The 27,619-nt window shown below is 37.3% G+C and overlaps 1 protein-coding gene across 1 annotated transcript; it reads right to left on the reverse strand.

The window, feature by feature from the left end:
* LOC105042209 (uncharacterized) lies at window positions 1–27,556 on the reverse strand. Its single transcript, XM_073253652.1, has 4 exons — window positions 27,215–27,556; window positions 22,618–22,812; window positions 4,249–4,433; window positions 1–509 (listed from the first exon to the last, which is right to left on the reverse strand). The coding sequence occupies exons 1-4, from the start codon at window positions 27,501–27,503 to the stop codon at window positions 192–194; spliced, it is 987 nt and encodes a 328-aa protein (XP_073109753.1). The 5' UTR covers window positions 27,504–27,556; the 3' UTR covers window positions 1–191.
* Between the last annotated feature and the right edge of the window lie 63 nt (window positions 27,557–27,619).

The raw sequence follows: 27,619 nt of genomic DNA on the forward strand, positions 1-27,619 counted from the left end.
AGCAAACTAAAACAACCCACATAAATTACTGAACATCAGTTTTTCTCCATCACTATACTGCATTCAGAAAATCGAACTAGAAAGTTTATATTTGCATTAAAAGAAAACAGACATGCAAAAGAAAACATGTAAATCTATAATATGTATGTATGTATATGTAGAAATAACCATTTGTTCAGTGACCCCCTCAATCAAATGCCTCCACTCTCCATATCAGTGAACAAGGGGTTAGCTTCAAGTTGTTCCACAAATTTCTCAAGGATATTTTTCACCACCTCTTGGAATGAATCTCTTGTCAAATCTCCAGTAACATCATTGATCGCTGAGAAAATTTGTTCATAAAAAAGAAGAACTGCTTCATTAGATTCAGATGGAGGCAGGCCCAACTTAGGTCCTTTTGCCTCAAAAAACCCTTGCAATGTTTCCTTGTTTCCTTCACTAGTGTAATCAATCCAATCCTGGAACAAACCCTCGATCTCGTTGTCAAATAGATCCTTATCAGCCAGAACCTGCAAGTTTTGTTTTCAAAAGAGTAGCAATTATCACATAACGGAATATGTAAGCACATTCATAAACCGAAAATGAAACTTCAAAGACAGAGCTATAAAGAAAACAAAATATTCATCCACCAAACTCAGCAAAAAATCTAAATCTTGAAGTTGATAGCATGGCACATATGGTTGTTAATTCTTCATGTCACCTTTTTGTTCTCATTGACCGCAAGAAAGGTAAGAGATTGCACCAGAGCTAACAGACAAGAAGGATGGTTTTAGATTTCTGGAGATGAAGAGATTAAATAAGAGAACAAGGGAGGCTCAAGCTAATGGAAATGGAAAGGAAGAAAACATGAACTGCACATAATGGTGAAGAATAAAGCCCTGAACAGATGGTATCTCAGCTGAATTCACAAAGCTGGTTCTATATATAGGATGATATGCTGGTATGGTCATGGTCAAGTAGCACGGTCCTGATGGTATTGTTCCGTGTATCATGAAATCGAACAACAGAACTCATATACCACAAATTAAAGATCCTATATGCTGTAAGATAGAAATGTTACTGATGCAGAAAGCAGGCCATGAATCAGAAAACAATGTGTACATCATACACTACACGTTTAACCTTTAAATTCTCAAGATGAATTTACTTTATACAACATTGCTCAGATGAATAAAAGCCATGAATCAGTAAACATGTGTACATCATACACTACACCTCTAATCATCATAATTCTCAAATCAGATGAATTTACTCGACACAAAATTGGTCAGATGTTTCATCTGTATTGTACAACATGGGCATCTTTCACTTCCAGGAAAAAAAGCCTAGTGTTGTAACTTCTAATAACATGTAAAAGAAGAGGTGAACAACTGAGAAGACTTAAATTGATTAAGGATATAGCACTGCAAATAAATTGATGGAAAATTTAATTCATAAAGGTCACACTGAACAGATTCTTTATCTTGATTATGATTATGTTGATGCTATTGGGGAGGTTTGACTAGTAACATTAAATTATAGGCAATAACTGAAAGACTTAAAAAGTCCGAAAGGGAAAAAATATTAATGAAGCAGCATGAAGGTCAAAAATCAGAAAACCTGGCCATCATCAAACATTACAGATGTTACCATTGTGGTCATTATATTTAACAGGCCTATTCCACAAATATTTTTGGTTATCCATTACACCAAGATAGGATAAAATGTGCATGTATGATTTCCAGAAATGGAAGCTTTGTGTTGGATCTTCTCAGAAAGAATGAGGATAGATTACTTGAACTGACAAGAACTTTGTAAGAAAAACATATAGGTACTCTTACATATCAAAAGATATATTTCTGATAACAAAAACAGTTGAATGTAGCAAAATTAAAAATTGATCAACTGTAGCTATAACTACTCGCACAACTAAAGGAAATATGTGAATAGAATAGTCTATTGAATAAGAAAGTGAAAAATACAACATCAAGCACAATTGTTTCCCAAATTGTTGTATAGTATATAAATACACTGAAGACTTCTATTGCATATTATAAAAAAGAAAATTTAAGGTGCCATTTGCCATTGGCCCATTACTTTTTTTTTCAGAAATAAAAAATGAAATTTTATTTCTATTTCCTTTTTAAATTTTTAAAAATATAAACATATTTGGTATAAATTATTATTATAAACAGAAACATAGAAATGATCATGGTGATGGTACCAGCAATGGAGGCAGTTGAGCCATTGGTGGTGTTAATGGCTAGGACGGTAGATGTATGGCAGAGGTGGTGGTGGTGGTGGCGGCATTGGCACCAGTGATGTGGCAAAAGCGACAATGATGGCAGCAATCATATAGTGGAGGTAGTGGCTGCAACGATACCGACTATGTGATGGAGGCAGCAATGGTGGTGGCAAGGGTACCGACTACATGATGGAGGCAGCAATGATGGCAGTGTTGGTGTGGCGACAACGACAGTAATGGTGGCAAAGGTGCCGAGGCAATGATAACAATGGTAGTGTGGTGAAGGTGACGATGGTGGTGAGTGCGATTGTTGCCATAACAACAATGATAGAGAGTCCATGGTTTGCCGAACCAGATCGAACCATCCATTTGGCCATACCGAGCCGAACTGGCACAGAAACGGTCCAGTTCGTCCCTAATTTTCGAATCAAGGGCTGAATCGGCCTAAATGAGCTGAACCACTCGGTTCGGTACCCTTTGGGCCGCACCGACCGGTTCAGCCTGATTCTTTTTTTCTGTTGTGTTATAGTATTTTTTTGCTTTTTACTGTTCCTACAATATCAAGGGGGGGCGGTGGGTTTTAAAAGAAGCTGTAAACTGAAGAGAAGTCAAAGACTTCTCTTCATCGGTTCTTCCTTGTAGAAACATCAATTTCTTTTTCATCTGTAGTGCAAATAACAAGTAAAATGAGGAGAACTCATTCCCTATTTCAAAGTCAGAGCTTCAGCAAAAGATATGAGATAAGTTACAATCCAACACGCATATCATATCTTATGAGATGAGCGCAGAGGATTACAGTGTTGTATGATTAAAGGGATGGGCTGATGTTCCACCAAATTATGTAAATGATCCAGATATTTATGAACAACATCGACGCTCGATGAGATTCTAAATCTTAGTATGTATTGATTATATAATTTTTATATTTTTTTAATTGATTTGAGTATTTTATGATCCAATAATATCTAGTTCTTTAATATTATTTTTCTCTAACATAATATTATGTTAGATTCAAATCCACATCATGCGCTTAATCGTAGGTGTATCAGAGTGATATAAACGTCAAATAAGATCAAAATACAACAATTTGAACTTAAAATCATTCAAAAAATAATAAAATTTAATTAGATATCTTAGAAGTCAAAAAAACAAAAAAAAAGAAAAAAAAGGGGCATGCCTTGCATACTGACACTCAGTACAATACCGAATACCGGCCAACAAACTGTACCGATTCAGCCTTCTTTGGTAGAGACGATGATTGTGGTGTTGTGAAGGTGATGGCAATGGTGGAGATTGTGTTGGTGATGGTGGTGAAACGATGAGTTTCTTATTTTTAAAAATATTGAAAGTAAACATTTTTTAATTTCATTTTTTTCCTAGAATTAATAAAAGTGACTTTTGAAAATAGAAAATAAAAACTATAGCACCAAACATATTTTTTCTCACTTTTTGTGATTTTATTTAAAAAAAAAAAGAAAACAAAAAAAGTGATGCCAAACAAGCCTTAAGCTTTCTACTTCTGAAGCTGAACATGTAGTTGTTAGAAACAAAAATTGAGCATGCTTTTTAAAATGATATATGCAGTGAAAGTGTAAACACGAAAATGTGGATGAAACCATAGAACACATGGCTACAAATTTTATGCCCAATACTCCTTTAATGATTGTAAGGCAGAGGGCTTCTCTAACCAGCATAACAAGATGAAAAGTCATATAAAACTAATAACTCCAAGAGCCATACATAATATCAAGGTTTGGCAACAAATATCCTTTATCACTATAACTTAATGAAACCTAATAAGCTCAAGGTGTAGAGCTTCTAAGTTTAATCTTTAAAATTAGTTTTCAATAAATATGAAGCAAAGGAAGGTCTGGGATATCTAAGTCAAAATTTTCAATTGATGAGCAAAAGCGATTTTTTTTTTGTTCAATATATAGCAGAAATCTCTGCAGAAGTTATCCAGATAATTGAATGAATATCAAAAATGAGTATAAGAATGAAAATAAAAAGTAGAGTTGTAGTACCTTTTTTAACTTTGAACCATTAAAAACCTTAATATTTTGGATAAAAGTTACATTCTTTTTAGCCAAAGCATCAGCAAGATCTTGTAGAATGGCTTGAAGTAATTGTGCAAATTGAGCCTGGCCCAGTTGTTCTCCCCCCTCAGCTCCATGTTTCTTTAAAATGTTCTTAAGAAGATCACTGGATTCTGTTTACATCACAAGTACAAATGTAGTAGAAGTCAACAACCCATTGAATAGTATAAGAATAACAAATTGCCAGCAAATGGTTGAATATAATCAGAATAATAGCACTATGGAAACTTATGAAGTATAAGATGTTGATTTAAATGCCAGACTCAGAGGATCAAAAAATGCAATTGATTTTTGTACAATGGGTGTCTGACCTTCTTTAAAATTTCTCTAGCACTCCTTGTGCCCACCTCTTTAAAATCCATAAAACACTTTGTAGTGCTGCAATGATTCTATACTGACTGCTAGAATTTCTGATGGAATATAGTTGCATCATGTATATACTTCTACGGCACAACTAATATCTTGTATATCATCTATGAGTAATGTTTGTGAAAGCTATTGATAGTTAGAAAGTATGTATTGTGTACTCATTTGTCAAGCATTGCATTATCAATTTAACTTTTTCTTCTGAAAAGGTTTATAAGAAAAAAGCTAAGCATGAGGATATCTTCTAATTAAAAAACTAGAACCAAGCCCCCGTGAATAGGCAGAGAACATCCACACCATTACACCAATCAGGAAACAACATAATTACCACAATCACCACAAATTCTTTAGTTTCAAACTGGCAAGGTAAAGGATGTTGCTGCTCAGGTCTCGGGATCAGGGCATCAATAATAAAATTGGACTCCTACATATTCCATCTCTTAGCTTGTGGTTGAATCAGTGAAAACTGCAGTGCCATGTGGTTTTGAGTGGCCAGTGGGAATAGTAGTTTCCTATACCAGGTAAGAGGTTAATATTAGTTCTTGTGTTAGGTAGTTTGAGTTGGTTATGTTTTTACTCTCAAAACCTTGCATTCTAACACAGCACAAAAAAAGAGTCGTAACAGAATTGCATCATCAATTAGTATAATGGTAGAATAAAGATTGCAACATCATTGTATTTCGGAACATTTATTTAGATAATCTTTATAGTAGACTTCAGAGTCCTGTTTTGAGTAGGACCTGTACACGAAAGCCCTATTTTAGGAGAATTGCATCATCAATTAGTATAATGGTAGAATAAAGATTGCAACATCATTGTATTTCGGAACATTTATTTAGATAATCTTTATAGTAGACTTCAGAGTCCTGTTTTGAGTAGGACCTGTACACGAAAGCCCTATTTTAGGTATATGATGGGTTAATTCACAGAGTTGTATTGTTTGACTTTTTTGTTGTTTTACATGTCTTCCCATATAGGGATATGACAGTTTCCAAATTTTGTATTTAGAAAAGACTTTAGATATAGGTTATTTAGTTTACAAAAATCCTAGTTTACTTGTAAAAAAACCATGAAGAATATATAGAAGGTTTATTAGGGTTGAATAGAAAGTCACTCTATGGAATTTGTTTTGGAGGAAGAAAGGGATTTCTTTAGACCAGGTTCGACCCTTATCCCTTATCTCTCTTTCCCCCTCCTCACTCTTCTTGATCTCTCTTCTCTGATCTTCAACTTTTACTAAATTATCCATCTTTGATCTTATAAACCTCACTCTTGTTTTCTCCACAAAGGTAGAATCTATGACCTGAATTTCTATCATACCAGTACTCCGTAAGTTTTGTTTAGTAACTTGTTGTTTTGGATCTACTCCTCATCTAAAGATTTTAGCATTCTTGAATTTTACATTGCCAAAAGACATAGCTTAAACTCTTGTCTAATCATTTTTTCTTATGTCCACCTCCTTCATAGACCATCCCCTAATGGTCTTTTGTTAAACTTAGTATCAAAGTTAAGTGGTCCTGCATTTTGTTTTCCTTTCTTTAATCTTGTTTAGGCTCTCTTTGTTTCTCTCTCTTTTCATTACATTGTCAAATAAGAGGTACAAGATCAAATTTCTTAATCAACATATTCAATTCAAGAAAAATGTTTGCAATGAGATGCATGATGACAATTACATCTTCAAAAAATAATCTGGCACCAAAGCTACATTGTAAACATATGCCATATCCCTAAGCACGCATACAACAATACATTCACATAGATGACGATTCATCATGGCCATGAAAATGTTGCAACAAAGGACTTATCCATGGAAAATCTTAGAAGCAACAATCCTTCACATCAAGAGATGACAATTGAAAACACCATGTTTGGAGAATCCAACTGAAAATAATGAAGCCTCTGAAAATCTATTTTCAAACTGACTAATGAATGAATGAATCTCGAAATTTCAATGGTCATTGTTGTATTGCAGCACTTTGAAGATCCATAAATTGTTGATTTTGCAATTTCATTAGTGCACAACTCCCAAACAGGCGATCAAATGGTACTGAACAATCAGTTAAAGTTGTGATAACAAGAAGGTCACAGGTTGGTGTCCATGATCAATTCCTAAAGATTCAATGGTCAAGTGCGAGAAAATAGATTATCAAGATCTTTGGGACAAGATCCATGCAGCACAAGTAAATAATTGCAAATAAAGATTAATAGGCCCTAATTTTTATTTTATTTTCAGAAATTTTATTTAGGTAATTCTTGGAGTAACTGATTCAGGCTGAAACTACACCCCTTGCGGTCGCAAGACCCCCGGAGGACCTCTGGACCAGCCTTAGACCAAATAAGAGGTCATAGTTAAATCACAAGTGTTCAGTGAACTCGATATTTTATAAAATGATTACATGTTGTAGTGTTAGGTACAATCTAGCGGACACTAGTCTGAAAGATGAATTCATCCCGATAAGCATAAATTGAATTTGAGCTCAAGCTCAGGCTGGAAGTGGGCTCGGGCCAGCCCGAGGCCCATCGGGTCGAGCCGGCTTCGGATCGGGCTTCGGGCTTGGCCTAAAACCATCCAGGCCGGGCTCAGGCCAATAAAATAGGGCTCATTTTAATTTTGGGAGGTCCGGCCCGAGCTCGGACCCGAAATTGAGCCTGATTAGAGGCCCAATTCCAACCCGAGCTGCGTTTGGTTCAACCCGGTTAAGAGCCAGAGTCCTTTTCCCAGGGGGAGATGAAAAACCGTCAGCAACCCTCCCGCCTCTTCAGACTTCCGCTCTTCCCTCTTCCTCTTCTCTTCTGTCTTCAGTTCTTCCCGTCGAAGTCGTTCGTCGCTGTCGTCAGTCGAAGTCGTCTTCCGTCGAAGTAGATGTTCCGCCCCTGGTCCGTGTTCTGTCCACCGACCGCATCATCGTCTTCCCCCATCGTCACAGATCTTCCGTCTTCCCCATTTGGCGTGTTCTGTCCCTGATCCGTGACATCAGTCCTCCATCTTCCCTCATCGTCATCGTCGTCTTCCTGTCTTTGGCCATCACCATTCGTCATTTTGGGTAAGGATCCTCCGAATCCCTCCGAATCCTGTTCCCTATTTTCTTTTCCTCTCTAGGATTTTAAAGTTTATTGCCACAGAGCGGAGGCTTCAACACTGTGCTACCATGGCCGTCCTGCCGTGCTGGGAGTTGGGCTTCAACACCAGCTGGAGTCAACCCAAGGTCAGACCTCCATCCTTTTAATCCCATTAAACCCTTAAACCAATCCTCTTCGGCTCTTCCTCTTCTCTTCATTCTTCTGTCTCCTGACTTTCTCAGTTTCTCCATCGAAGTCTCGAAATCGAAGAGGCTGAAAAGCCCTAGCTTGGCCCTCCCTGGTCTGTCTTCCGTCCACCGACCGACGACCGCCATCACCATCTCCTAGGTTCACCGTGCTGGGCAGCTGGGAGCCTGGGCTTCAACACCTTGCCGGAGCCAAGGTTAGATCTCCATCCATCATGCCTCCAGCCTCCCCTATTTTGATCTTTTTCGATGTCATTATGTCATATTGATCATAGTTAATCCCCTGTTTTAGCATACTGATCATGCTAAAAGCCTCCCCTGTTTTGGTCGCACTATGCATGATTGTTTTGTTGTAATTGATCATTTATTCATTTTAGGCTTTTAGCTAATCGCCTGTTTTAGCATACTGATCATTTAAGCACTATGCATGATTGTTTTGCATAATGGTCAATTTTAGATTTTAGCATATTGGTCATATGCAGAGCACTGCACTATGCATGATTATTTGCACCTGTGATCCGAAACCACCAGCAAACAATCGGTTCCTTTGAAGAAATTTCTGGGACAAAGTTGCATGATGTTTGGCATATGTCAATTTTTTTATGTTTTGTCATATTCATTTTCGAACAATTAAGATATTGATCATTGTATCCTTCAAAAAATTTTAATTTTTTAAATAACTTATGTTCATATTTCGACAGATTGTTTTATTTGTCTCATTCTAAAATGGATGAAAATGAGACTATTCAAAATATAAGGGATGGAGATGATAAAAATGAAGATACTGTTGAAGCCATTGAAAATGACAAAGGTTCTAAAAAAGATCATGGGTATGGAATTATTTTATCGAGAAAAAAAAATTTGATTGACCAATAGCTATATGCAAATATTGCAAAAAGGTATTAAGTAGTAATACTAAAGGAGGAACAAGTCATCTAAAATGACATCTTGAAAATGTTTGCAAGAAATATCAAAAGAATCCGGTAAATCAAATGTTTATAGTAGCAAATTCAAAAGATCCGGTGAAGTCTTTTAAATTCAATCAAGAAGAGAGTAGAAAATTGGTTGCAAAATTTATAATATGCCGAACTTTCATTTCGTACCATTGAGCATCCTATTTTTTCTGATTTTATGAGATCTCTTCAACCGTTGTTTAATGTTATTAGTCGTAAGACAGTAAGAAATGATTGTATGGCTTTGTACCAAGCAGAAAAGAAAAAATTGTATGATGTATTTAAAAAATTAAATTCTCGGATTAGTTTTACTACTGATATTTGGACATCAAATCAGAAAATCGATTATCTTTCCCTCACTGTACATTATATTGATTCTGAATTTCTTCTGCACAAGAGGATAATTAGTTTCAAAAAACTAGCATACCCTCATACAAGTTTTGCAATTGAAGATACTATTGGAAAGTGCCTTGTTGAATGGGAATTGGATTCTAAAATATGTGCTTTTACTTTAGATAATTGTTCCACAAATGATGCTATAAGTAGAAGGATTCAAGATCATTTTTGTCATGGAATGTTATTTGATGGAGAGTATAGTCAATATTAGATGCTGTGCACACATATTAAACATTATGGTTCAAGATGAAATGAAAATAATTCACGAAGCCATTGAATGCATAAGGGAGCTTATTAGATATGTGTCTGCATCTCCATCTCGAATGTAAGGATTTAATGAAATTGCACAACATATGAGACTTCTTTTAAAAAAGAGCTCACTTTGGATGTTGCTACAAGATGGAATTCTACTTATGAAATGTTGACTGATGTAATTGCTTATAAAGATGTTTTTAATAGATATACAACCGAACATTCATGTATATGCCCCACCAATGATAAATGGAAACAAGATAATGTAATTGTTAAATTCTTAGAAGGCTTTCTAGATGCCACTAAAGTATTTTCTGGTTATAAGTATCCCACATCTAATTTCTATGTAAAAGAAGTTGGGAGAATTAGGGCCTTATTGATGCATGGGAGTATTGATACTAATGATACACTAAAGCAATTAACAAATAAGATGCAAAAGAAGTTCAACAAATTTGGTCTCAGTGCAATATTTTATTGGTCATTGCTTCTATTTTGGATCCTAGATCAAAGTTGATATTTATAGAGTTTTGTTATCAAATGGCATTTGATGTGGAAGAGAGCAAAAAGAAGATTGATGAGATTCGTGCTTATCTTTATAAATTTTATAATGAGTATGCAGATGCAACAAAGTGCAGCCTTCTGTAAGTTCAAATCTGATTTTGATGGACAAAGTCATATAACTTCAGTTTCTTCCTTTAACTTGAGCAAAATAAAATTTGGTATGGATTTTATTCCGTTTAAAAATCAAAGTTCTTCGAAAAGGCCAAAGAATCAGAGCTAGATAGTTATTTAGATGATGATGTACTTCTTATATGAGGGACAAGCAGTTTGATATCTTAGCATGGTGAAAGAGCAACGCAACAGTCTATCCTATACTATCGAGAATGGCTAGAGATATTCTTGCTATTTCAGTGTCTACTGTTTCATCAGAATCGGCATTCAGCATTGGTGGTAGAGTTGTAGACTAGTATCGGAGTTCATTCAGTCCATCTACAGTCGAGGCTTTAGTTTGTACCCAAGATTGGCTTCATGAAGAATATGATGAAGGTATATAAATAATTTAAATTTATGTTATATTTTTTATTTACTCATAGTATTTATATTTTGAAGATTTATGATTGATATATGTGTTAACAGTTACAAGTAGCTCAAATTTTTTGAAGTTGAATGCGAATGATGGCACCCCAAAGCGAGCCGAGCAGTAAAGTTGGGATGTAGATGTAATAATATGTAATCATCTATATAGTATTTCTTTAATCCATATAAAATTATAAATTTATTTATTTAACAATTTCTTGCTGCATTAATCAGAAAATTTCTTTTGAAGGCTCAAAGGAAAAAGGTATCATACTATGGGACCTCCTTGTCTTTGCCGGATACGAGGTGAGAAGTATACTTTCGTGATAGTGTTCCATTTCTTTTGGTTTCATGACCTTATCTACTAAGGCATGATGTTTGGGAGGTATGTGATTTTTCTTTTTCTTCTTTCTTTCTTTGTTTTTTTCTTGAAGTTATACTCTGGCTGATGAAGAGCATGTACTGATCTATTGTTAATGTTCCCATGCAAATTTTCTATCTGGGCAGCATGCTTACCACCTTGACTATGAGGTTAGCTTCCGTCAATAGCATACATTCATATGACGGTCAAACTAGTACAATATATGTTGCAATATGTTCCCTAAATTGTCTGTGACATTTTGAGGAATCGGAGAGCTGATTACGTGTCCATTTTTATTGAGAAGCTTGTTTCATGGGACATTGTTAGCTCAAGGCTTGACATAGCAATGTATCGCTGAAGATGTTATGTCCACATGAGGACTGGAGTTGCGAAGCTGTCATGTTGCTGAAGAAAGTCTTTTTTGCTCAAATGTATTAATGTGATATGCTTCATCTGTTCACCAGGTAAACTTCATGGTTTAGCAAATTATGTCGTGAACTGAGTTTTGAGAGATTGGTGATTGGACATATTCCACCTTAAAACTTTTTATGTGATCTTTTCTTTAAATTACTGCAATAATTGTCTACATTATGTATGTTAAAATCAAACACCTCAGTCACTTCAGATAGTCTTTCACTAACTATGAGACTGGTTTCAAAATCGCATAGATATGAATGATGGTAGTGATAGAAAACTGACTTCCCTTTTTTGAACGGCTTTTGTGCCATAGAATCTGAATCAATGTCATAACTCTTAAAAATGCGCTGGCACCAGTACACATGGAATTTGTTTACTTTGTGTACCTTGTGATATGGCCGGTGCTGAACGAATGTGTAGATCATTCTTGTTTTGCAGTGTAATTATTCAGCTCTCTACCTCGAAAAGCATGCAATATCATAGTTCACTAGGCTTGCTGAATTATAGACTCTGATCCAGCTACCTAGCTGTCAAGGTTTATGCTGGTGTGGAAGCAAAATATTCCAGTAAGGTTATTATTGTTTAAATGTTATAGTTTGTTCCTGAAAGTTACTTGATCAGGGGTTGCTGATGGATGCTGATGTTTTATTGTGGTGATAACCTAAAGGCATGCTGTCATATGCTATGCTGCCATTCTTATGACTTCTATCATTAATGTAAGCATCTAGATTGTAGTCAGACTATGGATGCGGTAACATGCTTCAAGATATGAAGCAAATGCCAAGATTATGATGGTAGTTGACAAGAGAACTACACTGTAGATTTTCAGGATTGGAAGCCATGGGCAAAACTACATTAACTTTTTGCTGAATTATCGAAGGCCAGCACATCAACCATTTGTATTTTGCCTCACACTGATCGAAGGCCAGCACATCAACCATCCAAACTGCCATTTAAACAGGCCAAATTCGGGCTTGGACGCGGGCCTGATTCGGGCTTGAACAATGGGCTCATTCGGGCCTGGATGCGGACCGGCCCAATCGGGTTCGGGCCGGATCCGGGCTTGGGCTCGGGCCGGTTCGGGCCATATATTTTTAAAAAAATTCGTGCCTAAGCCCGGCCCAAAGCCCAACAAAAAAATTTGGGCTAGGCTCGGGTAGGGGTGTGACCCAGCCCAGCCCGGCCCGATTCCAGCCCTAGCTCAAGCCACTTATCCAACATTGAATAAGCTTTCCAACACCACTTGAATCACCTCATCAGAGCTTTCATGAGGAAGTTATGGCCAAAACTTGAAGTAGTGTCAGTGCAGTCTAGGACCATGAATCTGACAGTAAGGGTAAAACCATCCACTATTTGGATGGTAGTTAGTATGCCATCTGACTTTTTTTTGATGACAGTAAACCCTCAATCAGAACCAACCTGAGTCCCAAAAGCCTCAAAGTCATCACAATTCTAGTCCAGATCTAAGTGGAAGGTATCTGATGGCAGTTAGTATGTCATAGGTAAAATCAGACAACAACAAATCTATCATGACATCTATGTTGCTTCTATAACCAACTTATGGCAAAGTTACTTATTCTAGTAATCTTAGGATTTCAATGTAAAGGGTCCCAAAGCCTATAAATGCCCCTTATATACCTAATGTTTGCACATCAATGCAGTTTGTCTTCTTTTGAGTGCACATTGAGTCGTGCTTGCTCCCAAATATTTTTGTTGCATGGTAGATTCCGTGCAAGGAAGGGTGGATTCCAAGGATTGGTGGCAAGGCCAATTGGTGGAGTCCTTGGTCACAGCATGCTACAACGGTGTTAGTTGGTCGAGTCCTTGGCAGCAAAGCAGGACTCTTCATAGCAAGCAGTAAGCTACTAGTTGTCCATTGGTAGATTAGTTTCTTAGCTTCCTTAACCTTTAGTTTTCAACATTATTTTGCTTTCTTACTTCAAGGATTAGTTTAATTTCTGCTTCATAGTTTAAGATTACTGCTTAGATAGTTTAGCCTTCCACTGGATCATTTTGAAGCTAGCTCTAGGCCCCTAGCCTGTCGATAGTTTTTGTTGTCGACTTTTAAGTGCAATTTGTATGTGAAGATCTTGCCTTAGCTATACGTTTGGTTGGCTAAGTCAAAGTTGTTATGGTTTGATTTTTTGTTGTTTTACAAGTATTTCTAAATAGCATCATATGGATTCCAAATTTTGAGTTTAGAGAAGATTTTACAGGTTTACTTGGTCTTTAAGAATCCTAGTTTACCTGTAGAAGAAATGAAGAATCTATGAAGGGCTTACTTGGGGTGGATCAAAAATCATTGTTTGCAATTTTGTTTAGAAGAAAGAAGATTTCTTCGGGCCAGGTTGGAACTTTCTTTTCTCTCTCTTTCTCCCTCTCTCCTTTCTCCTTCTACTTTGTTCAATTTCTACTAACATTAAATGTCTGTGCTCTTCCATACCTCAATTTTGCTCCTGTTTTTTCCGGAAAGATAAAATCATGTCTGATTTTCTATTATAGACGACAAACCACCACCAGTAAAGAGTTTCTACAGAAACTTGCTCCTGGAACCTATACCTCTTAAAGACCAAAAATGGAAACTTTTCAACCTCGAATTTTACAATCACCATGAAAAAACAACTTTGCTTTCCTGTTCTCTGTAAAAGGACAGCATATAGATTTTTGGCCTACCCTTGTCTCATCCCTTAAGTCTCCAAGGCCTCTTTACTTCTTTTTTTCTTTTCACGTTTTGAATTGAAGTCCACAAAGGATGTGCCGACTTCAATTCAGAATTCGAAAATAAAAAAAGGTTTGAAACCACTCTCCCCTTTTCCAAAATGAAGAGTGGGAGAGAGAGGGGAAGAGGGAGGAGTGAGAAGGGGGAGAGAGAGGGGAGAGGGGAGAGGGGAGAGAGAAAGAGGGAGGGAGAGAGGAAGAAGGAGAAAGAGAGGGCTTGAAAGACCTCATCATCAGGGGTGGGGGGCTCAAAACACTAACCCTAACCCTGTGTGAGAAGGAGGGAGAGCAAGAGGGAGAAGGGACGATATGTAGGTTTGATGCCTCTCACCATCAAGGTCCAAGTGTGGGAGAAGGCAAAGGTCTTGAGCATGGGGAAGAGATGAGGATGCAAGCACTAGATGGAGGCAAGGAATCGATTGAAACAGTGAGGTTTCTTTTTTAGGAGGTGGGTTATATTGAACCGAATGTATGGTTCGAACAACGCCAACAACCGACCGGTCCAGTTCAGCATAGTTCAGCCTTCCTTGCATGTTAGGCCTACAAGTAGCCACAGTATCAACAGCCACTACCAGTCAAATTAGACATCATTATCTACCAGGGATCGGAACAATATCCAGGTTGATATCAGACCTAACATCCAAATTGTGAAGAAGACATGGATGTATACAAGGGCCATAGGGACTTGATTTGAGATTGAATTTTTGAAATCAGGCATTCTTGCATTGATCCTTTAAGTAAGATTCTTCGAAAGGCTAGACTTTAATATATCATAGAAGGGCTTGGTTGCCTTCGATACAAGGTGGAAATAAGATTCTAAAATATGCAAATAATGTCTTGATATTCTCTAAAGCTTGTAAAAAAAAGGTCAAAAATCACAAGTTGATTTTATATTACTTCAAGCTCTTTATAAGTTGGCGATTAACAATCAGATGTCATTGATTGTCTTGGCATCTAATCAAAGCACTTCCACTTATGCTTCCTCATTAAATTGCAAAGAAAAGGAGCAGCCATTAACTTATCGGTGATTACTACTCAAAGTTAGTAAACCTCCTAAATCTGCTCAGGCCACCCTTATATCCAAAGTTAAGAAAAGGTTAGCATCATGGAGGTTTAAATTTCTCTCCTAAGGTGGCCGACTAACATTGGTAAATGCTGCTCTCTCTTTGTTGCCCCAATACTATGTGCACAAACTGCCAGCTTGGGTCATACAAAGGATAGACGAGTACAGCATGCCATTTTTTGGAAAGGATCCACCTATATCTTGCTTAGTTTGTTTAGTCAATTGGAGAGCAGTTTGCAAAAGCAATGAAGAAGGTGGTCTAGGAGTTAGGAATTTGTTACTCATGAAAACTACATTACTAACCAAGCGAGGCCAGAAGTACTTGAATTATGCTAAAGGACTTTGGTGAGTTCAAATTCAACCGGACTATCACCAAAAAATTAGATTGGTATTGCTTTGCAAAGCAATGAAATAATCCCCCAGGTTTGGAAGAATATTTTTTTCTGATACAGCATAGGGTACAACCAACAAGTACTATGACCAGCTAGACCATATTAAGAGTTGTAGGAGCCAGCAGATTCGCGGGCAAAGACTTCAACAAGCAAATATTTGATTTATTCCATTAGGAATAAATATTTTTGCTGCTTTTTCTTATAAATTTTCCATGAAGGACAATACTGAAATTTAGCTAGGTTTCTATATTTGTGGTAGAATAATTCTAGTATGTTTTCTTATTGTCAAGTTCTATTTTTAGTATACTTCCGCATTGCGTTCTTTCCTGAATTAGGGTTAGGAGATCATATCCTATATATGTGCATCTAATATGTTATGTGGTAGCCTTTTGAGATATTAATAAAATTCTTTCAAGAGAATTTCCTTCACAAGTAAAGGTTTCTTCAATCCAGTTTACTTCTGCTTGTGTGTTGATCTTTGAAGTGCAACCTCGGCGACCAAATTGCCTCTTCTTCCTTTCCCACTACATCATTTCCAGTCTGAATTAAGGTTAAGAGATCATGTCCTACATATTTGCATCTAAAACGTTTGTGTTACCCTTTTGAGATATTAATAAAATTCTTTTTGAGAGAATTTCCTTCGCAAGTGAAGGTTTCTTCAATCTAGTTTACTTCTACTTGCATGTTGATCTTTGAAGTATAACCTCGCAACCAAATCGCCTCTTCTTCCTTTCCCGCTGCATCATTTCTACTCTTCCCCCACTTTGGAATAGGATAGCATCCAAGCTGGGAAATGGTAGCAATATTCTTTTCTAAGAAGACCCCTGGCTGAAAGAGAGCCTTTCTGGGATCTCTATTTCCATCTTTATGTCAACTATAGGAAGAATTGAAGAAGGTTTTTGATGCTTCGCTATTGGAATTGACCAAGTTGAAATCATCAAATTAACATATCCTCTTCCTTAAGCCGCATTTTAAACTCCATTTCTGCTTCAATGTACAATTTCTTAAATTTAGGTGGACTAAAATGTCCCTTCCCAGCACTCTATGGAGTATGCCAGTATCTCTCAAGGCAAAATCTCTTGTGGCTGTGTATACCTAGTACTTGAAATTATCAAGCATACTAGGGCATTTAACTTCAACAAATTTTAGAGTTTGTAAAGTCAAAAAACAAACAAAAAGACAAATCTCTACATTGTGAATTTTTGTTAGAATTTGATTCTTTCATTAGTGGGCTTATAATGGTGGAAAATATAGATCTACCATGCTTTTCTTTCTATTTTTTATTCATCTATTTTACAACTGGCTCATTTTTGTATTTTTGACATAAATTCATTTTTTTAATATTTTTTTAAAAATCCAGTAAAGATCTTGTGGTTCATGATCTGATCCATGATTCAACTGATCTGAATCCCTCTAGATTTTCGACTTGACCCCAATCCTTGCAAGATTATATCTAATACTTAAAACATTTTGAATAACTAATATATGATGTCCATTTCAATAGAATAGGCATTCAATATATTGGCTTATGATGCTAGAACTAGTCTTCTATATCTCGATATTAATTCTTCTACTTTACAGTGAACTCATCTTTTCAATTTTAATTTCTTTTTAATTTCAAAATTTCAAGAAAACGAAAAAAAATCTTATGATTCAGAACTCAATCCACCATAACATGCTTCCTGATTTTGTTATGTAAGTGTAGATCAGTTTCAACTTCCAAGTAAGATAGGAGATTAACATTCTAGCTATCTGTATGACCTGGACCCAGATTTCGACCAGGCACTGTATATTCAGAAAACTGATTTTAATTTTGGTCAACCTGAAAGACTGAACCAACTCCACTTTAATCAGATTTTAACCAAAGCAATAAACATGCCTAAGGCATACACAAGATTTCAAATTGGTTTGGTTTTATTTGAGTCAACCCAAGTTTGGCCTGGTTTTGACCTGTTTTAAAGCACTACAGAAATTGTCCAAATTTAAATAACTAAACCTGACCCTGTTTAGACCCAGTCTTAAAGCCCTGTAAACTAGATCATTCAAATTTACAGACTGGACCAATCTGGTTTTAAAGCCCTATAGCAAGAATGCAGAATGTCTGTCCTGGTTTTACATTTGGATTCTTTTTTTCCTTTCCAGAACAGGCTTTCAAATAAAGGTTCTATCATCCTAACTCAGCGTATTCCAGATTAAACCATGCAATCAAACAAATTAAACAAATTTTTACCATGCTTAACAAAAGACTCAATGTAACTGAGATAGGTGCATTGGTTGCGGAGGATTCTTATTAGTACACCCAAAAGAAAAAAAGCAAAAGATGATGGGGCTTCCAAGATTCTAAGGCCTGTTTGGACCTGTAAGAATCGGGCTTGTTGGTCCATCTAGCTTGCATTTTCTAAGAGCCTATCTAAACCCAACCTAGATCCTAGCCTTTGGGCTGCAGCAAGAAAAAAAAGACTTATAGCTTGCATTTTATAGAAGTCTTTTTTCCCTTCCCATAGGATTTCGGCTAGGTGGAGTTTGGTTGATACATGGCTATGCTTAAATGGACAGCCCAATCCATGGATCCTTCAAGAACTTTAGCTCAATCCTGTAGGAATAGCCAAACAGGCCCTCAACAAGATTGACGACGATTCATATATGATCATGGCTAAACAACTTGCTTGGATATCTTTTTCAGTGGGTCTGGCCTCTACACCTTGAGAACAACTTCTTTCAATGTAGAGATTAATGCGAGGCTCCAATGATATTACCGCGCTGACATTAAGTCCCAAACAAGTCACATTGATGAATGAAATCCACATCCTGCATCCCATCTCATGGCTGAGATAGAAAAGGTGCCTCTAAAATCATCTAAATTAGAGAAATTTTGCTGCAGTAGAAGCAGTATTTTATATAAGGGTGGGCACTATTTGGTCTTTGACTTGTGGTCTCAGTTGGCTCCATTTTTTACTCATAAACAATGGTTTGGTATGAAAAGGCAAAACAGTTGCAATATGACTGCATCATTGATTAGCATTGGGACAGTCCCTCTACGGGGACTCATCAAACAATGCACTAAACAAGAGAATGGAAGACCTAAAAGCCTATGTTAAAGAGAAATTAGGTCGATGACTCATTTTTGTCTTAATAAGGATGAAAAAAAAAAAAAAGAAATTTGGCAGCTCATATAATAATAAAGCAACAGAAATTTTTGTTTTAAAAGTTATGCTAAGGTAACACAAATTATGGCATAAAAGTAATAGCTGAAAATTCAAGTGGATAACCACATAGTAAATCACAAGTTTTGTTAGCATGGTTTGCTGTACCACATCATACCGCCAATTAAGGAGCATACCATATCATACCGGTATACTGTACTGGTACTATCATACCGTACGAACCGCATATTGACACTATAATAGGATTTTACCGATACGGGATCCGATACCGAAATAGTGAACCTTGTTTGTTAGTAAGCTTCATGTGTGATAATTAATCTAAGAAATATAACTTGTATTAACTTGTATTGAAGCCAGAATGTTCAAATTGCTACAAATTGGAGCTAAGATGGTAAAATTATATGAAATAGAAAAGGGTTTTCTTGCATATATACCTTTATAAATATCTGAAATTGCATGTACACTATCGCAAATTTACTATTTGTGTATATACACTTATAAATTTTTCTTTTCACATGTATACACATAAATATCTGAAATTTTATGTACAGCCTTGCAAATGTAGTATTTGCATGTATAACCTCCTACATTATTTCTTTGTATGTATATACCCTTGTGAATTCACTATTTTATGAATATCCTTATAAATTATTGGCTAAAAAAATAACGCCTGCATTTTGCATGAATTTGTAAATACCCCCTACATGTCCAATTGCTGTAATGTCAATCCTACATTTTTTAGATTATTGCAATATTACCGACCGTCTTCCCAAATAGGGTCAGAGCTTACCAATAGTGCTTGCTTGTCAGTTGACATGGGCGTAGTTCACCAAAAATGCCTACTTAGCAACTGATGTGGAGATAATTAGATAATGATTGGATCTATCATCATCATCAGCCCCATGAACAAACCCACCCTCAAACTCAACCCTAATCCCATCCCCTCCCGCAACCATCCTCCCTAAGACGACCACTCAAACACGCACCAATGACCCCATACATAGCCACCATGGCCGCTATCCTTCCCCCTGCCACTGTTGAGCCCATCCTCCTCTCTTCCTCCCTTTTCCTCTTTTTCCACCCCCCCCCCCCCCTCCTTCCTCCTCTTCTCCCTCCCCCTCTCCCTCTCTTTCTGCACCATAAGGAAGAAGAAGATGACACCGCACAACAAGATGTCGACCTTGGTGCTATCATAGCTCTTGCGGGCAAGGATCTCGAGGGCCATGTAGGCCAAGGTGTTGCAAAAGGTGCAGAAGAGGCCTCTTCTTTCTTTGCTCTAGTAGATTGGGGACTGTGAACAATTTTTCAATTTGAATGTGCTTTGGTTGGTTTGCATTTGGTTGAACCAGCGAATGCAAACCAGCAAGCAGATCACTACCATTTCTTGCATTAGGCAAGTACTTAAGTATGAGACTTCTAATGATTTATCTTGTAGATGAGATAAAGTTAAAGTCCTAAAGCCTTCATCTGTTTGTGCTCAAACTGTCTTAGTTCCTCCAGGATATTTCTCACAAGCCAAAATGGAGATGGAGGATCAACATCATAGATGGGTATCAAATGGTTCCATGGTAATATACCCCTAGTCATGAGGTTTTGCAAGTATTTGTCTGCCCTCAAGAACCAAGGGAACCAATCCTTCATGTATAGCTTCACAAACAAAAGAAAATTGGCACATCATCTCGTCTCTCATGATTAGTGAGTCATAAACAAACAAAAGATAGATTGCTCGCTGGCCCAATTTTGGAAAGGATCACTTGCTTTCTATTACATGAAAATATAACAAGAAGATATCAGACCTACTCTCCAACCAATTTCCCACCTAAATCAATCGAAATAAAGCCAAACTCACTACATCAACTACTCATTAGAGGAAAAGATGGTTTTTTTTAGGGTGGAGGGGGAGTGGTGAGGGTGGGGAGTGAGAGGTTTGCACCACATAGGCATCAACCATTAAGAAGCGCACAAGCTCCAAGCCTTCCTCTCCTCTCTCTTTCGCTCTCTTTCTTTGTTCCAATGGGATTCACAACTACCCATTAAGGAAGAAGATTGTGGGGATGGGAATGAAATGTTTGCGCCACATAGGCATCTGCCATTAAGGAGCTCGTGAGCCCCAAGCCTTCCTCTCCTCCCTCTTTCACTCTCTTTCTTTGTTCCATTGGGATCTATTCTTGGGCTCTAGGGGTTCCAATATATTCCCCTTGATGGTGGCCCCCATAAGAAGATAGCCACTCCAAGTGGGAGGACAGAGGGAGGGGGGTTTCATGAAGAGGGAAAGCTCTGTTTGAGAGCCTTTGTTAACATCTATTTCTTTCTCTAGCAATTGCCTCCCTAATTCTCGTTTCCTGTGGGCTGGGATGTGCGCAAAAGAGGAGGGAACAGAGGAAGAGGGAAAAGAAGAGAAAGAGGGAAAAGGAGAAGAGGATGGAGGGGGGGTTGCCAAAAGGTCTCTGGTGGGGTCTATGTGCCTATGGTAGGGAGAAGGTTTGGGGTAGGGGCGGATTAGGATTTGAGTGTAGGTTTTTAGTGAGAGTGATGGTGATAATAGATCCATCAACACCTATTATGTCCAAATCAGCTAACAAGTAGGCACTTTCCTCCATGTTAGCTAACAATTAGGCACTTTGGGCAAACTATGTCAACATCAACTGACAAGTACTGTCGGCAAGCCCTGATCCTCATTGGAAGAAGGGTAAGCAATAATCCAACAATCTAGAAAATGCAAGGTTATATTATAGCAATTGGATACGTAGGGGGATATTTGGAAATTCATGCAAAATACAGGATGTTATTGTCATCTACCTTTTTTAAGTTAAGGGTATACACTCAAAATATATAAGGATATACATGCAAAAAATAATAATAATAATAATTTATAAAAGTATACACATAAAAAGAAATAATTTATAAAGGTATACATGTAAAAAGAAATAATTTATAAGAGTTTACATGTAAAAAGAAAAAATACACAAGGGTATGCGAGGATATACAAGCATTTTAGATTTTTTGCAAAAAAATAAAATGAATAATTTATAAAGTATACCTGCAAATCATAAATTTGTCAAGGTATTCACATAATTTCAAATATTTATAAGGGTTACATGCCAAAAAAATCCAATAGAAACTTCTAATCCTTCTCTTTGTTTTTAGCCTTTAAGCTTCCAAATCCCCTGAACATACAAAATCAATACAAAAGGAAAAAAACTAGTTGGGAGCATATTTCCAAAAAAATATTATAGTTTGGACTCTAGGATCCCTATCAAATATTGATACGTGACTTGGAGAATTAATAAATTAAGGTTATAAGTATGACATATTCTTTTAAGCAGCACCAAGAGTTGAACTATCAAGTACTAAATTAATTCCTGCCAGCAGATGTCCCAATTTAAAATAAAAAATATCACAATATATAGCAATAAGGTGAACTCTTCATCTGAAAAGAATGGAGAAATGTGTAGAAAAGCAGCATCTTTTCACTAGAGAAGAAGAGATGATCCTATTTGAAACCAAGTGGACTCTCAAATAGTATTATACAGAATCCAGGGTTTTATGAAAACTTATTAAGCTAGAAGTAGCCTGATATTGTTCTTAGTGAAGGAAGAAATCCTCATATTAAAATGATAAGTTGGCAAATGTCTGACTTAGCACATCCCCCATATCAGCAAAGCAAGCATATGAAACAAAAAAATTGACAACTGTTAGTGAAATATCCCATCACAACCAACAGAGCAGCATATTTCAGCCTAGCGATAAGCACATAATTGAGACAGGAAAAATATTATTTCTGTTTCCAAAAAGCCAACTAGAACTTGAGAGAAAAGCACATATGCTACACTAGCCATTAGAAAAATACATATTTAAATTGCACAACTAACCTGGAAAAGGAGGAACTCCCATTTCGACCCCCATGTGAACAAGAGCATTCTGTATCTCATCCTTACTAAGCTTTCCTTTGTCATCAACATCCAGTTCAGTGAAGAGGTTTTCCGCCAACATTGCAAAATCATCTTCATCATCCAGAAAAATTCGAATAGCACTTCCATCCAAAACCAAAACGACAAGAGGATCATCTAAAATTGAAAAGTGAAAGTAGATCATGGTCAAGTGATAATGGAACTCATTTCCAAGTAAATAAAAACAAAAATATAGAGTTTTAGTTCAGCAAATGTGGACTGTAGAATATAACAACTGCCAAATAACAACAAACCATAGGATATACTCAAGAGCAACAAACACAATCTTCAAATTCAGTAACTGAGAAGTCAATTCCTGAAAGGCACATGACATATAACAACAAACCGTTGGATATGCCCTATTAACATGACAAAAACCAATGAAACATTATCATCATTCTCAATGCCAGTTAACATTTAGTCTCTTTTTTCTAGCTATAGATTTATGTAGAAAATGTATAAATTGAGAAGAGGAAAAACTTTTGACAGGTGATACGGATTTGTGCACAGAAGGATTTGATATGCGCAGAAACAAGCTGACAATAATATTTTGTATTTACCTATTGAATATTAGAAACACATATAAACAAGCGTTGAGAACAGATCGTATAATGTATCATGAGGTAAAGTCACTGTCCTTAAAACCTTATCGTTGTACAGAAGACAAATCAGATAAGAGTTGAGCTTGTTCCAATTTACAAACCCATAAGGCCTCATTTGGATGCTGTCAAAGGAAATCTGTGGATTTTGTGTAGGCCAGGTGAGGCAAAGCAGAGAGAGAAGAGTGGAAAAAGAAGCAGCAGTTGACTAAGGAAGCTGCCGAATTCTAAAACCATAATTTTCAGCAGCAATGTAAATCGTCAAATCCCAAAATTTCTGTGATAGTGTGATAAATGGCCTCTCCCCATCTCAATTACTTCTTCCTTTGTTCCTTTCCCCACTTTGTCTCCTTAACCCCTGCTACAGATGCAAGAAGTTATCTACTGATAACTAATTCCCGCATCCAAACAAGGCCTAAGAGCTTCACTAGGGCACAACAAGAATAAAATATAAAACTTGAAAAAAAAAACTCATTAGAGCATACTAAATATATGTGATTTGGAGACTTGACATAAACATGCGCATGCACCACAAATTTCATCAAATTGGATGATCAATATGCACATTTGGACATGCACATGCACATATTGAAAAGAATTATAGCTAAAACTAGGTAAAAGAAAATTAAAGGAAATGTAGGACTTGTTATTGGTTATAGGAACACTCTATAGCAAGGATCGCCGAATCAAAACCAGACCCCATGCCTACTGGCCGGCAATATGGTTCGGTATGCCCCCAAATGGACACAACATAGAGGAGGGAGAAAGAAATAGAGCAAAAGAGAGAGAAAAGGGGGGAAGGGAAGGAGAGGGAGAGTGAGAGAGAGCCTTCAATGGCTACTGGAGGCCGCTGGAGGGCTGCGGTGCCCGCTGGAGGGCCGGGGAGGAGAGGAGAGAGAGAAGGAAAGAGAGAGGGAGGAAGGAGAGGGAGAGGGCCTCTGGAGGCCTGCCGAGGGTGCAAGAGGCTTTTAGGCGTCAAATCGAAACAGGGGCTTGGCCCTTTTTTTGAGTGATATCAGATGAAGTCGGCAATTATGTTGCAAACTTCATTGATTTTCTTTTTTTTATATATATATTTTCGACTGAAGTACATGATCGGATTGGTAACTTCAGCCAAAAATACCACAAAAAAGAAAAAAATCGGTGAAGTCAACAACATAATTGCCAACTTCACGTGATTAATCACAAAAAAAAAGGGCCAAAGCCCTAGTTTCAATCGAAAGAGCAGAGCCCCTTCTCCAACCTTCATCAACTTCAATTGCAATGAAGTAGCCTTGCTGGCCTTCGGGTTCCTCCTCTCGCTCTCCCTTTTCTTTCCTCCCTCCACCCTCCTCCGATTTTCACTATGTAGCGATATCCGCAGCCTCCAGAGGCCCTCTCTCCCTCTCTGTCTTCTTCCTTCCCCCCCCTCTCTCTTCGTTATTTTCTTTTCCGTCTTCTTCTCTCCCCCCCTCTCTCTTCCGTTCTTCCCTTCTCCCTCTCCTCCTCCTCGCCTGGCATCCCATTTTTTATTGTCAGAACTATGTCGGCCGACCACTGGCACAGTTCGTGACAGTTTGGCGAACACTACTCCACAACATACTAACTTATGATGCAAGAACTAGATACATGAGAAAGCTCCCTGGAACAATCAATCCTTAAAAGTTTAAAAACATTTTGCTCTTAACTACATATAAAGTTTCTCAATCGAATACTGCCTCATTTTTGAAACTCTTGAGAACTTTACAAGGTTCTGATGGAAGTAACTTTCCTCATATAATTGGTCATCTCTTTCCTAATTCTTTAAAAGAAAAAGGTAAAGCAATGATTCAAAAGGCTGCTGTCGTATTCGGCCAGTCAAGGGACAGCATAGCACATGTCATGTGCTGGCCCAGCATAGCACATGTGATGTGCTGGCCCAGCATAAGTGGGAACATATGTAGTTAGTATTTTTAACTGCACAAAAATAAATAAAATAAACCAAGTACAATAAGAATAACAATGACATTAGTATTATTTTTTTTGGATGTCAATATTAATAACAATAAAAACTAAAGATTGATGCTTATTACTTAGTACACGAAACTAATAGCAATAGTTATAACATAATCGAAAGCCACATCCAACCTAACCATTCGTTTTATCATGCTCCATTTGCACAAGTCCATATAAGCATGTGGCCTCTTATTTGACCCAACAATGCTAAGTGGGCCACAGGCAGCTGCACAATGCTAAATGAGCCACATATATAGCCACATAGTACAATGCAGAGAACCTTTTGTCAGCCCATTGCAAATACTAGCTGCATATAGGCAATTCCATGCAATCAAGGGATTGCATCCGCATATTCAGCCGCCTATGCAGCCTATTTTGCACCACGTTTTAAGACACTGGGTTAAAGTATTTGAGTGATTTTTCTGAAGGTTCCAAAAAAAAAAAAAAAAATATATATATATATATATATATATATATATATTCAACATTCTAGACAAAAGTGATTTCATGCTAATAAAACACCCAATAAGATTCACAATGGCATAATTTTAACCCAATTCCCCCTCACATGCATGAAAAATGGACAATTAGCAAAGAAAAATCAATTTTCAAGAACTGCAATTAGTTTAATCCATGAAACCTCATGCATTTAGTTCAAGAACAATCTGCAATAAATACATGCCTTTTTAAAGGGATGGTCAACGATAAGAATCAATCTAGAGGAAATAAAAAACACAGTTAACAACCTAAAATTCAAAGGTTCACAAAATATGATACTCAAGTCGCTAACTAATGGCTGAGATTATAACATGGAGATGATCATCTAAAGGAAGACCTAGTGCATGAGGCTCTTGCCATGATCTCCATGTCACGATGAGGCATTACCATTGCACCAACACTCACCCTCTATATAGATGATAATTTAGTGGGAATTAATCCACCAACAAACTAACAAAGAAAGACCTAAATTTAATAAATTATATATCAAATGTGAATCCATTAATAAAATATGCAGCAGAATCGACAATTGCAATCAAACTCAGCTGCATCATATGCTATCAAACCATAAGATTGATGATCAAACATCAGATTATTGCTTGCGCATAAAACTCAAAATCTGCCATCCAGATCTCCATCATAAGATATCTACTTCTAATTATAAAGAAGCCAGTGTAAAATCAATCCTCCAGCCAGCAAAATATAAGTGGATAAACCCCCTTCTCCCTGCTTCAAGACATTATCCAACCAAACTCCTCAAATGGGCTTTGTTAACAAAATCATATAAGGCCATCAGCAAGAATGATAGCAGGAAAGGCCTTTGGACACAAAATTAATTGCAAACCAAAAATGCTTCTACCGTTTGCCTTTTTTTCACTTGTGCTTCATCCTGCATCATGCACATCAACCATAAAGGGGCTTATTTCCCACCTTACTTGGTCACCCAACACACTCTGGCATCAGAACCCATCGACTCAAACAACAAAAGGTCAGTTGTTTCACAATCCAAGCCCAATGTCCCAACAAATTTACACTCCGATAGCCATTAAAACTCACTCAAAAAAAAATCTTTAAACAAAATTATTACAGAAAATCGACCATCATCACGAGTTTCTCCTCCGCTATCTTTAGTCATCCAACACCCTCTCACATCAGAATCCATTGACTCAAACAATAAAAGATCAGTTTAATTCACAATCCAGACCAACTCTCTCCACGAATTTCCACCCCCATAGCGCTAAAGCTCGCGTCAAACAATCTTTAATCAGAACTACCACAAAAAAATCGACCAACATCCAATAAAAATTCCGCAAAGTAACAACTTTGCCCACCAAAAACAATACAAATGCAATCGAAGTCGATCCATATTTTAGTCATTTCAACAAGATAAAAACAAAAATACGACAATGAGAAAGCAAAATGGAAGGATTTTTAGAGGCTAAATCGACCTTTTAGCTCATCGGCAAGGGTGAAGAGGTACTCATTGAGCTTCTTCTTTATGGATTCAGCGTCACCGAACTCCCCCGTGAGGAAGCTGTCATCGCCGCCAGCCATCCGCCGGAGAGCGGCGGATCGCAGGGACTCTGGCAGGGAGAGGCCGAAGAGGCGTGCAGCGGCCTCCGATTCCGCCAGCTCCACGAGGCGGGCCCCGGTAACGGTGGCGCCGGGCAGCGGAAGACGGAGATCGCCGTCTCTAAGCTGGTCTCCGTCGATCACCATTAGACCTCCGTCGGCCATGATCCCGTCTGAGAACCGGAAGAGACAAGACGATCGAAACACCGGGTTCCAAGTCCAACTCTCTTGCATCAAAGTAGACCAACTACTCTTAATTGCCCCTATGACTTAAATAAACT

The sequence above is a fragment of the Elaeis guineensis genome, chromosome 3, assembly GCF_000442705.2.
Source record: "Elaeis guineensis isolate ETL-2024a chromosome 3, EG11, whole genome shotgun sequence".
Taxonomy (NCBI): domain Eukaryota; kingdom Viridiplantae; phylum Streptophyta; class Magnoliopsida; order Arecales; family Arecaceae; genus Elaeis; species Elaeis guineensis.